At 59.5% G+C, this 12,500-nt stretch overlaps 1 protein-coding gene across 1 annotated transcript; it reads right to left on the reverse strand.

Annotated features, from left to right (window-relative positions):
* Positions 1-6,138: 6,138 nt before the first annotated feature.
* On the reverse strand, positions 6,139-8,973 carry TPPP3 (tubulin polymerization promoting protein family member 3). Its single transcript, XM_050903762.1, has 3 exons — positions 8,613-8,973; positions 7,326-7,479; positions 6,139-7,080 (listed from the first exon to the last, which is right to left on the reverse strand). Exons 1-3 carry the CDS (start codon positions 8,798-8,800, stop codon positions 6,892-6,894), a joined length of 531 nt encoding a protein of 176 aa, XP_050759719.1. The 5' UTR covers positions 8,801-8,973; the 3' UTR covers positions 6,139-6,891.
* Positions 8,974-12,500: the final 3,527 nt, after the last annotated feature.

Raw genomic sequence — 12,500 nt, forward strand, 5'->3', positions numbered from 1 at the left:
ACCTAAGCTCCCTGCCAAAATGCCTGAATATCTTTTTGTGTTTCAGATTTTACTGTTTGTTTAGGGTATTTTTTGCACACCTATGCAGGAATGCTTTGAAAACGTCTTTTTTCTTTAGAAGTGTGTTTCAAACAAATACTTCAAAGCAGTGACATAAGGGTTCGCTTAAACTCGCACCATGTTACACTCACTGTCATTTATCACTCTTCAGAGGGCTCACCAGCATCATTGGAAAGGCTCCTAGGGACTTACCAGGCACTGACAAAACTGTAGAAAAGTGGTTCATTTCTCTTAATATTTGTGACCCTTTGTGATTTTGGGGATTTTTGGTTTGCTTTCTTTTGTCTTGTCTCATCGCAAACGGATTATCTGATGCAGCAGCCGGGCGAAGGGCTGGAGGAGAGCCGTGGATCAGCTTCCACGTTACAAGAGATGGATCAGGCTGCTGCTTCTAGTTATTGCATCTCAAGAAATCGAAACAGCCACGTACAGTAGGGCAAAACGGAAGGATTCCTTTACAGCCTCCTGGGCATCAAGTAAATGGTGGCTGATGTGGCTTTATAAGGCTCACAAGAACTGATGCAATGCAACCATACACGTGTTATGCCAGTGCCAGCTATGCCATATGGGCCTTTTCTGGGAGCTTTGATTCACTGTACAGCAAGAACAAGATTACTGTGAGGTAATAAGGAACCAGTAACATCATGGGATGGATACCTGGACCGCTGAAGGACCAAAACAAGCTTTCCTACAAACTGAATGTGATTATCAGGTATTTTCAGTCTGTCCTTGCCCTCAGACAGGCAAACTGACAGCGGTCCAAACCTTCATCCCCGTTTGTCCAGCACACTTCAATGGCCAGTATAAAAGGTAACAGGAGCGGTGTAATCTGAGCGAGCCGCAGAGGTTGGATGGCCAAGGAGGTTCGAGCATCTCCTCTGACCTGCCCTGGAGCAGAGGCCACACGGTTCTGTGCCCTGGATGCTGCAGGGTCAGGAAGGTAGCACTGAACTGCGGGACGGGCTTTAGCCACTCCTACAGCCCTGAGTTTTAAAGACTTTGGGTAACAAAGAATGTTCCACAACCCCTCACAGGCGGCTCTGGAGATTTTTTTGCTGAGCGTAACCTCCAGCCGCTGGATCCCACAGTCCTCTCTTGTCTCTCAGAACAGCCCTGCCTGTTAGAAAGATGCTCAGTCCAGCAGTACTTGTAAGCTCAGCCTTCTCCCTGTGTTTCCTTCAGATGAGTTGTTTTGGAAAAATGACCGTCTGAGTTCCCAGGTGGAATTTCTAAGACTGGACATGAAACAACTTACCAGACTTCAGGAGACCAGGGCTCTTCTGCAGGACAGCCAGAGGTATGGGCTGGTCACAGGTAGGGTACACAGCTTGCCTGTCACGGCACAAGGTGGTACCTGTGTCCCAGCAGAACTCCTCCGGTCCTAACTCATGTATGCTTCTTGTAATACCCCTGCACTGGCGGCAAATGGATGAATTCAGGGCTTTGACACGTGAGCGAGCTATTTTGGTGATCATTAGCGCACATTGTAGGCTTCAGGAGGCTGGAACTGGTTACAGACTTTTAAGCCAAGATAGGAAAATGCCAGTTCGGTGAGCGGAAAGTCAGGAATATTCTGGGTCTGATGAAACTGCTTTTTTTAGAAAAAGTATCTCAGGTCAAAACGAGAGAGAGGACACTTGGCTTTTGCAATCATAGCGCTCCGCTGATGTGCTTCTAGCTGTCTTAGCACATGCTATCAATCTCTCTGAATGGTTTCTATCAGTTATTAACGGTTGTAAGCCAGCTATGCATGAAATCTTAAAATGAATCATAGCTGTCGTTGTAGTCATCTTGAAATACAGAGCTCTCAGCTACAAACTTAAAGCTCTGAGTACAAACGTTTTAAAATGTGATTTTGAATAAATGGAAATCCGTGTATCAGTTTTGGAAAAAATCTTTATAGCAGGTTCACTCTCCTGAATGCATGCTCACCGTTTAATTTTTTTCTGCAACAATCTTGCCCAGGTCTTTAGTGTCCACAAACCGTCCTGCTGCAACAGTTGACTAAAGCAAGCAGCCACACTCTTCACAAAACACCTCTTCCAGCTGAGAAATGCACCAGTCATGAGCCATCATCCCCAATAGGAAGAACTGCATCGGTACCATCAGCACACGGCTCTGGTCAGTACTGCAGTTCAGAGCAATTATGCAACTGTCCTCTGTACAGGGCACAAAATAGACATTAAATATGGATTGTGTTCAGTTTTACCTTGTGTGAAATCTCATGCTGTATTTACAGCTGGTGAATCTAATCCTTGCTTTTTTTTTTTTTATTTCTCTGCATCTTCCCGCTTCTATCTTCCCCTGTGTTCTTACACTTCTGCTGCAGTTGTTATATTAACAAAAAAGTGGGGATGACTCCTGTATGATAACATTTTATCTGAAACCATGCCATGCTGGGAAGATGGTAATTTAGTTAAGTGAATTCCCTCTAACATGGTACTGAATCAATATTCCAGCGTAGCACTGGCAACACGTAGCTGGCAATGAAGTATTGCATGTAACATTCGTGGTCAGACCAATATCTCGGGGCACTGACTGCAAGGATTTGAAATTCTAGTCCCAAGTTTAGATGCATACCTCTGAGAAAGTGCCTGACCCACCGGGATACAAGCTGCTCTCTGAATCTTGTCTGAACACGATTTACAGCCTAGTCTGTGTATTTTGGAAAACGTCGTCCATCAGACTAGCAGTGAAATGGAAAAGTACTGCGGAAAGGCAGGACAGGTACAACTCGGTAGGGAAGTTGTTTTGCCTGGCCTGAGACCAAGGATCTGCACTGTACCAGCGCAAGATCTCATCCACGGAGAGATGCTCGCTGAGGGAGCAGTTTTTTGGAACAGCAACTTCTATGAGCTCTTCCTGGTGCTCCTACACAGGGGCAGAAAGGGTTAAGACCTTGCTGGGCTTATTGGCATCCACTGCCTCGCTCTTCTAGGAAGGAATCTATGTCCTTGAGGAACAGAGGGATCAGTCCTCATCAGTATCTCTGGTCAAACCACTCATCCCAGAGAAAAATGACCTCTCGGAGGAGCCAGATCCCTCGTTCCAGGCACACAACTTGCTGTCAAAGTGTGAAGCACATCAGACATGACCCCAGATGATTTTAGAAACTCTCTAGGGAAGTGACCTTGGGGGCAGAGAACACATTTTACAGCTAAATTCATCATAACCACTCAGCTGAGCTTTCTGGGCTGCACATCTCACTGGCAAGCTGGGACATCGGCCTGTAAGAGGGTCTGGGTTTGTCCAAAATGGCGGAGCAGGTGAGTGTTTGTGGTGGCAGGGTTGGGGGCGAGGTCTGGCGTGTCCCTCCACCGCCGGAGTGGGGCTGGAGAGCGGCCAAGGGGAAGAAACAAATGGGAAGGAGAAGAAAGCTTCAAGTCTGGGGCTTGGATCAATGCAAACAACATAAATACCGGCTGAGACACCTTCCGCCCGCTGGCTCCTCCGCTGTGAGGGAATTACACGCTGGCTGCAAAATGTCTTTCTTGAGCTGGGGGGGAGCCAACAACCTCAGAGCAAATTTATTAGCGCAGGGGAAGTGGCTGCAAGCCCTTTTGTTTGGGCTGCGTCACTTTTCATCACAGAAAGTAGTTCTGCAACTAATATTTTAAGGTCTCTGCTGTCTCAGCAGCCTGTGGCACCACTTCAAGCTTCACTGGGAAGACAGCCGGAGCCTCTGGTCCCATGGAAGTTCCTTCAGGTTATGGTCTTCTCGAGAGCTGGGCACCCCAACTTGGCCTCTCCTCGTCCATCCTGTGCTCCAGTGCCAACTGTCCTGGGGACCTCTGCTTTCCTGTCCACATTAGTCATGAAGACTGATGTTTAAAGGCCGTATTCCTTGCACTCACCTCCCCATGAGGCCATGTCTCCACTTGGCTTCAACCACGCGTAGGGGCTGCGTGATGTATCTGTAACGCAGATCACAGCCACGGTACTTCAGATGCTTTTTCTAAAGGGCCTTCACGCCCTCCTGCAAGGATGAACGGGGCGAGCCTTGTACACACATACACACCCAACAGCTCCTCAGGAGATCGCTAGACTGGTATTTAGAAAGTTTTCCATTTTTGGTGAAGACCCGAATCAACGTCTCGTTGTTCCCAGGAAGCTGTTCCCATCACTTCATGGGAAGCGACCTCTTTTCAGGTTGATCTTAGGCACTTTGCAGCCATTAGACCCTGTTGGGTCTTTACTGGCACTAATTCTCCTGGGGCTGGTTTGGCAGGACCGAGATACCAGATTAGGTGGTGCCAACCAGCCTGGCCAGAGTGGTCTGGCCATTGATACCCTCACCACCCAGCCCTGTCCCCATGCAGGGAACAGCATGCGCAGGAGCTGCCTCCTTGGGAACAAAGAGAAGGTCGGAGGGGGAAAGTCCCGTGTAAGCTGTGGAGCAAGCGGTGGAGAACTTGAAGAAGAGCTGGAGTAGGCAAGGAGCACTCTTAGGCTGGGCAGTTTGGCAGTGCATGGGAACTGCTAGCCACTGCGTGACCTCTGCCATGGCTTCACAGGCTGCAAAGAAGCTGCTTCTGTTCAGGATTCAGAACAGGGAGCAACCAACTGATGGTAAGGCTTGGCCGGGCTGGCTGTCCAGGGGAGGTCCCGCAGTCCCTGCCCTGGCTGCTCCATCACCTGAGAAGCAGTGGCTCAGCTCCCCTTGCTTCTAGATGAACTTACGGAGGTAACTCCAAGTGAGGACCCATCCACCCTCCTTGCAGGCTCACAAACCATGGGTGTTCAGCAGCTACTACATGGACAGCTGAGCTGCTGAAGTCCCCAGCCTCAGAGGCAGAGGTGGGGTGAGCAGCTGGGGGAGGAACAACTGCTGCTCCCAAATGCCGTGCTCTGCCGCTGGACACGGGGATGCCAGAGCTGCTGCTCTTGCCCCGTGCAAGCTTAAAACCAGGCAGAAATCCCCTTCCCAGTCTTGATTTCCCAGTATCAAAAGCACGTCAACACCCACAACTCCCCTTCAGAGCTGCCCCGACACGAGTACCCTGCTTTGTTCCACCACCAGGTCCTGACCAGAGCCATGTACAGGCAAGGGATGAGTCCTATGGAGCCTGGCCGGCTCACCTCTTCACAAAATGTTCTTCCTTCGCAAAGCCTCCAAGTCTGCACAAGGACGGGGCTGTGGATGGCACCTCCACCAACCGCGAGGCAATGCAGGACAGCTTTGCCCTGGGAATTTTGCACCTCATTTTTGCAGCTGGGCAATGGAGTTAGCCAAGGGTTAAAGCCCCCCCCCCCCCAGCAACAATTTTGCAAAGGAGGAGGAACATTGGATCACAGAAAGAGCATTTAGGGGCACAGACAGCCAGGAACTCCCTCTGACTTGCTCAAAGGAGGACTAATATCCCCCCAGCCTGCCACTGGTAGACACTTACTGGTAGACCCTCACTGAGGGTGAGGCTGAAACCAGCCCAGAAGACGACCACCTCTTCCTTCTCCTGTGTTTTAAAAAGCAGGTGGCTAGGATGCAGAAGGTGCAATGCTGTGCGTTGGCAGGGAGCGAGCCCGCCCAAGCCACATGCGTGCCCCCAGCACGTCCCTCGCAGCGCGGGCAGTGCCAGCACCACAGCTGAGGCACCTGTGAAATAACCCCTGTGGGTTATTTAGGGAGCCCGGCTCCGAACAGATGACCACGGAGGTGGGTATCTAGCCAGAAAGCCTGGCACTGCCACCCAGGCAGCGCTGCAGCAGGCTCTGCCCGTGCCTGGGATCGGGGTGGCAATGCCTGCACCCAGCCTCGTGTACCCAATCCCATCCCGGAGCTGCCGTCCCATCCTGGAGCTCAGCCTGTTCCCAGGGATCGTTACCAGGAGCTCGTATGTTTGGTTGCAAACAGAGCAGAAGCGGGAGCCAGGCGCTTGCGTTTGTGTGCCTGCGGTTGCTCAGGCAACTCGGGGCCAGCCAGGAGCTGCCAAAACCACCGGCGGCCGGGGCCGAGCCCACGGCACGGCTGCCCTGGGGTGGCATGGCCAGCCGAGGCTCCCACCGCCCGGCTGGGTGAGTGGGCAAAGGGGCTCTCACTGCTCGGTCCCGCTGAACACAACCAGACCGAGGGCGTCAGTGCGGACGGGGTTTTATTGCAGAGCCGGGTTACAGCGCGGGTCTGCAGCATCCTTTGGTTTGGGCTTCACGAAAGCAGCGGGAGGCCACGGGTGTTCAGCACGGAGACCTTTGCCGACGGCCAGGCAACACCAAGCTCTCCCGGGGTGCATCCCGGGGCCGGGCCAGGAGCATCACGGCAGCACCGGCACTAATGGCACTGCAAGGTCTGAGCCTCTTGCGGTGCTGGGCAAGCGGCAAAGCCGGGCAGCCCCGTGGCGAGGGCACCAGTGGGAAAGGAAGGAGGCGGTTGTGGTATAACTGGTGCGGGGTTAAGGCAGGTGCCTGGGAGGTCTGCAGGGAAGACAGGCTGCAGTCCCCGGTGGGATGGCAGGGAGGGTGCCCCGAAAGCCGGGGCTGAGGTAGGGAAGGTCTGGGTGCCAGTGGGGCAGGGGAGCCCTGAGGAGCAGTGCTGTTAGTACGGCGGGCGCTGCCGGCGGCGGGGGGCTGGGGGTGACAGCACAGGGGGGGACAGGAGGGACTGGGGGGGGTCACAGCACGGGGGGGGACAGACGTAGCGCTGGGGCAGAGCACGCGGCCCGGCGACTTTCCCAATCACATCAGCGCTGGGTGGCCGACATCCCGCCAGCCTGGGGCTGGCCCCAGCGCAGCCTCCCGGGGCCCACAACACGCGGGCATGTCCCAAGGCTGACGTGAGCGCCGGCCCCACGGCCGATGCGCAGGGACCGGGGCGGTGGGCGCCACGGGCACCCCTCCCTACTTTTTCACTTTGGCGTCGTAGGTGCCTGCGTTCTTGTAGGCACTGACGTAGCCGCTGGTGTCCACGATGTTCTCCCGCCCGCTCTTGCCCTTGCCCTTGCCGCTCTCGTCGAAGCGCTCCTTGTGGGAGCCCGTGTACTTGGAGGTGTCCGTCAGCCTCTCCACGGCCCCCACCGTCTTGGCTTTCTGCGGTGGGGAGATGGGACACGGGAGTCAAGAACGTGCCCCATCCCCTTCATCCCTTGCCCCACGCAAGCTCCTGACACCCACTGAAGACCCTGCTGTGCCCCCCGTGCCCACCAGACCTATGCAGCCCCCAGACCTCCCAGCCCACCCAGGTCCCCTGGAAAGCATTTGCACTGCGGGCAGAGCTCCGTCCTCCCCTCCCGACCACCCTCCCGCTCCCAGCGGCCGAGGGGTTCTTCACTCACCGTGACACCCACGTTAATGGGCTCCTTCCCTGCCACCAGCTGGCAGATGGCTTCGTACGCCTCCTCTTTGCTCTTGTCCTTAAATCTCTTGGGGGCCAGCTCCTCCAGCGCCTTCTTGAACTCCTCGTAGTTGATGACACGGGCTGTCTTCCCTCTGCAAGCACAAAACCCAGGCTGCCCTCAGCACATCTTCAGGTTGCGCTTCCAAATGGGGCTGCAGCGGGATGAGCTGCATTAGGGAGACCCCAACTTTGTCCTCCACCAGCCCCGGGCCCCTCGCTCACCTCCGAAATGCAGCTATCGGCCAGGGCAATCCCAGCTGAATGGGTCGGGCTGGCGCAGCCGGTGCTGAGCTCCAGGAGCTTTTCAGCCACATGCTGTTAAAGTCCCTGGTGCCAAAAACCTCACCCCTGCGTGGAAGTGCCCTGGGACTTGGTGCTGGTGGCAGGAGGGGACACACATCTATTCCCACTGTTCCCAGGCTGCCTGGGATGCCCAGCACCATCTCTCCCCTGGCAGGCATCAGTCCTTCTCTGGACGAACTTGGAAGGACGTGCACAGAGCACCTCTCCCACGAGCGCCTGGTCCTCGTCTCCAGGGCACCACAGCAACGCACCCTCCTACGCGTCGAAAACCTCCCGGTGCTCAGACCCTCCTGGCCCCACCAGGGAACAAGGGGATGCCCGGACAGAGGGTGCGGAGGGAGCAGGTTCTCCACCCATCCTTGCTCCTGCACCCTAGTCTGGAGCATCGGGTGTCACCGTGTCCTCAGGGACCCCAAAAGCAGCCCCAGGTGCCTTCAGCTTTTCAGCTGCCCCTGTGACCTCCAAGAACCAGAGTCCTCCCCGAGCTCAGGTGCGGGCTGGCCAGGCCCAGGGATGAGCCGTGCCACATCACACAGGACACCCCTGAGGACCCTCCTCTGCTCCCTGCGGCACCTTCTTGCTAGATGGGAACGTGGCAGAACCGGCCAGGCCCACCCCGACGCCTGGAAGCGGGAGCAGGGGCACGGCCTCTGCACCAAAATCTGAGCTTCCCACCTCCCAAATTTGGATTAATTTATTGTTAGGTCTCGCAAAAGCAGCCACACAAACTCCCTGAAGGCAGGACGCCTCAGGGCAGCACCCGCCGCTCCATGCCAACACGGAAACGGGCAGCCTGGGCACGCAGCCGGGGTTCCACACCTCCCCGGGGAGCACCGCACCCAGGCACCGCCACCCTGCCCGCACCGCAAGGGCATCCCCACCCTCCGGCCGGCTGGAGACCCCAAAAAGCCAAGTCACTTACTTCACCTTGGAGAAGACAATGTCCACATCGGTGCTGGTGACGCTTTTGCCGTCGGTGACTTTGCAGTCTTTGCACAGCTTGGCCCAATTCTTCCCATTCATTTCTTGCCCCGTAGCCTTGGTGTCGCCGTAAATGGCGAATTTGCGGAAGCTCTCTTCCAGGGACGCCATCTCAGCGCTCCCGGCCATGGGGCTGCAGGACAGGGGGCAGAGGGGCCCGTTACTGCCCAGGTTCTGGCTGCCTGCGCCGGCAGAGCTCAGCCGGCTCGGCTCTCAGGCCCGCGAGGGCAGGAGGAGGGAGGGCTGGCGAGGGCGGAAGGACTGCAGCAGGAGCGGGGTGTTGGCAGAGCCTGCGGGCGTGGGGCGAGGGCTGGCGGCGGCCTCGGACAAGCCCCGAGGCCAACAGCCGAGACGTGTCTTGGAGGATGGAGGCTCCCGACTGAGAGCCGTCAGCAGCGAGGCTGTCGGCTCCAGGGGCTGGCGAGGAGTCAGCGCATCAGCCTGTCCCCTCGGGAGCACTCTCCGGGAATGACGCAATGCGGCCGCCCTCCTCCTGCTCGCCGATCGTGAGAAATGGCATCGCTGCCTGCCTCCGGCCCCACCTCTCCCCTGCCCGCTGGCTCTGCCAACGGCCGCATCCCCCTACGTGGAGCTGGCGGCACCCCAGCTCTGCGACCTGCCCCCCAAGGCTGGGCCAAACATGGCGCCCCGCAGGCAGCGGCACCGGGGTGCCAAGACACAGATGGGCGCCTGCATCCCCGCACATCACCGTGGCCGCTGCCCCATCCCGGCTCCCTGCCTGCCGTCGCCTCGCCAGCCTCGCCCTGCCAGCTCAGCATCCCTCGCCATGCGCTGAGCACCCACAGCATCTCAGCCAGGACCGGGCACAGCGGTACCCAGAGCGGGTACCTCACCCAGTGCCTGGAGCGGGGGGGGACACCGGGATGGGCCCCCCCCCGGGGGCCTTGGCGAGAGCCGGAGAGGGGGCACGAAGGAGCAGCGGGCTCGGCCGCTGCGCCGCCGGCCCTTGTGCTGCCTGGCGACGGTCGCTAGGGAGGAGCGGCGTTGCCTGGCGACCGTCGCTAGGGAGGAGCGGCGTTGCCTGGCGACGGTCGCTAGGGAGGAGCGGCGGGGCGGGAAAGCCGCTGCTCCCCGCCTGGCCCCGCCCGGCCCGGGGCTCCCGCGGGTCACCCGCCGCCCCGGGCCCCGGAGGGGCGACCCCGCACCTCACGGCCCCGCAGGGCGAAGCCGGGACCCTCCCCGCCCGGGGGTCGTCGCCGGCGGCTGGGGGATGCCGGGACAGCGGCGGCCCCCGCCCGCCCCCGTGCACCGGCCCCGGCACGGGCAGCGGCCGGAGCCGGGGGTCCGGGAGGGGTTGGAGGGGGGTCCCTCTGCCGCCGCGCCCCGGGGCGGGGGGGTCCCGGCTCTGCCGCCGCCGCCGCGCTCACTCACCTCCCGGCGCCGCGCTCTGAGGCGGGGGGGGGACGGCCGCCGCCGCCTGTTTAAGGCGCCGCCATGGCGACGGGAGGGGCCGCGGGCCGCGCCCGCACGGGGCTCCGGGCCGCCCCCTCCCGCCTCCCCCGGGCCGCGGCACGGCCAGGGAGCGCCCTCGGGGCGGGGAGACGGAGCCCGGGCAGCCGTCCCGGACCACCTCTGGGACGCCCTCCGCCACCCCACGAAACTCCTCCATCACCCCACGAGGCCCCTCCATCACCCCACGAGGCCCCACCATCACCCCACAAAGCCCCTCTGTCACCCCACGAGGCCCCACCATCACCCCACGAGGCCTCTCCATCACCCCACGAAGCCCCTCCACCACCCACGAGCCCTCCGTCACGCCACGAGGCCCCACCATCACCCCATGAAGTCCCTCCACCCCACGAGGCCCCACCATCACCCCACGAGGCCCCTCCATCACCCCATGAAGCCCCTCTGTCACCCCACGAGGCCCCACCATCACCCCACGAGGCCCCTCCATCACCCCATGAAGCCCCTCTGTCACCCCACGAGGCCCCTCCATCACCCCACGAGGCCCCTCCACCACCCCACGAGGCCCCACCATCACCCCACGAGGCCCCTCCATCACCCCACAAAGCCCCTCTGTCACCCCACGAGGCCCCACCATCACCCCACGAAACTCCTCCGTCACCCCACGAGGCCCCACCATCACCCCACGAGGCCTCTCCATCACCCCACGAAGCCCCTCCACCACCCCACGAGGCCCCACCATCACCCCATGAAGCCTCTCCGTCACCCCACGAGGCCCCTCCACCACCCCACGAGGCCCCACCATCACCCCACGAGGTTCCTCCACCACCCTGCCACCGCAGGCTCCCCCCTGGCAGCCCCCCTGTACTCTGCCCTGCAGCCCTGTCCCCTGCTCCCCACGCAGCCAACGTGCCCCTCCAGAGAGGAACCGGCCCCTCTCAGTGGGTGACACCATGGACCAAAGGCCACTGCCCAGGCTGTGGATATGAATGCCAACCGTCCTGGCGTGCCAGGCACCGCGGCGAGCGCCTGTCCCCTCTGCACGGCCCGGTGGGACACCCTTGGAGCAACCACGGGGGCAGCCAGCCACATGCCAGCGTTGCTCATCGTGGCTGCTGGCTTCCCTTTCCCAGAGCCCGATCGCACGTGGGGCTCCCGGCGGGTGCTGCGGGCTGAAGCAGCACCCAAATATTGTGGTTGCCATGGAGTCCCGACACAACCCACATCACTTACTCACGGCCCCACCTCAGCTGCTTGCCCAGAGCCCGCTCCGACCTCGGCGCTCCCCTGGCGCTCCCTTGTCCTCGCTCCGGCAGGCGCTGGGTGTCGTGCACGGCCAGCCGCAGCGTCACTGGGGGTTGTTCACACCGAGGGGATGCTGCCATGCAGGGTCCTGAGGGTAAATAAGCAGCTCAGGGAGCTGGGCAGCAGCTCGAACAACACAGGCAGGCTTTGGCACCCTGAGGTCTCTGTCTGCCCTGGTCCCCGTGCAGAGGAGCTGCAGGGCAAGGACGGACACGGGCGTCCCCATGGCTGAGCTGCCCCAGGGGTATCTCAGTTCTCCTCTTGCATGCACAGCCCTTTGCTCTGGGGTACGGTCCCAGCGACAACCTCCCCTTCTTGGCTGAGGGGCACGTGTTCTCTGCTGGGACCTTGCTGCCAACTGGACAAAGCCCTGAGCAACCCGCTCATACTGATCCTGGCTTGGAGCAGGGTCTGGAGACCTCCAGAGGTGACCACCAGCCAGCTCTGCGAGTCTGTGATTTGGGATCACTAACCTTACCTCCTGCCTCGGAGGTGAGCGCCGGGGCCTGACGCAGGCATGCCGCAGCACCTGGCCGCTTTGGGTAGCCCCAGATGCTCACAGCCACATGAAGGACCCCACTTTGTCACGTCCCCCAACCAGCCTTGCGACCCCTCCATCGGCAGGAGCTGCTGTTTCACAGCCCAGCCGGAGGCAGGGTGGCAACCCATGGCTGCCAGGTGGCAAGGACATCCCAGAGGGGACAGTCAAGGTGCGGAGGCTCATCTAGTTGGGCTGGACCAGCTTGATGCCAGGGTCCAGGCAGACCTCACCAACAAGTGTTTCTCCTCTGTCCGGCTTGTCCTGGTAGAGCTCAGACACGGCCAGAGAGCCTGGGCGCTGCACGGAGGAGGTGGCACCAGGAGGACTCTGTCCTGAACACGCACGCTTCTCGCTCTTCATAAAATATGAAAGCAGGTCCCAAAGTGCGGAGGCTCAGAGGTTACAGTGGCTGGCTGTGAAGTGGGAATTTAAACCAGCCTCCACGCAGGCCAGCAAGGATTTAGGGCTGTCGTCCCACCCTGCAGAAAGCGGGGAAGAGCTGCTTGCCTGCTCTCTGCTTTAAGGAGAGGGCAATAATTGGGGCTGCCGTATCGA

Source organism: Gymnogyps californianus, chromosome 12 (genome assembly GCF_018139145.2).
Source record: "Gymnogyps californianus isolate 813 chromosome 12, ASM1813914v2, whole genome shotgun sequence".
NCBI lineage: Eukaryota > Metazoa > Chordata > Aves > Accipitriformes > Cathartidae > Gymnogyps > Gymnogyps californianus.

Excerpts from the sequence above, each read along its gene's own strand:
- TPPP3 (XM_050903762.1), bottom strand. The coding sequence starts at position 8,800 with ATGGCCGGGAGCGCTGAGATGGCGTCCCTGGAAGAGAGCTTCCGCAAA. Across the intron at positions 7,480-8,612 it reads ATTGTCTTCTCCAAGGTGAA|AGGGAAGACAGCCCGTGTCA; the intron begins GTAAGTGACTTG and ends TTGTGCTTGCAG. Across the intron at positions 7,081-7,325 it reads CCATTAACGTGGGTGTCACG|AAAGCCAAGACGGTGGGGGC; the intron begins GTGAGTGAAGAA and ends TCCCCACCGCAG.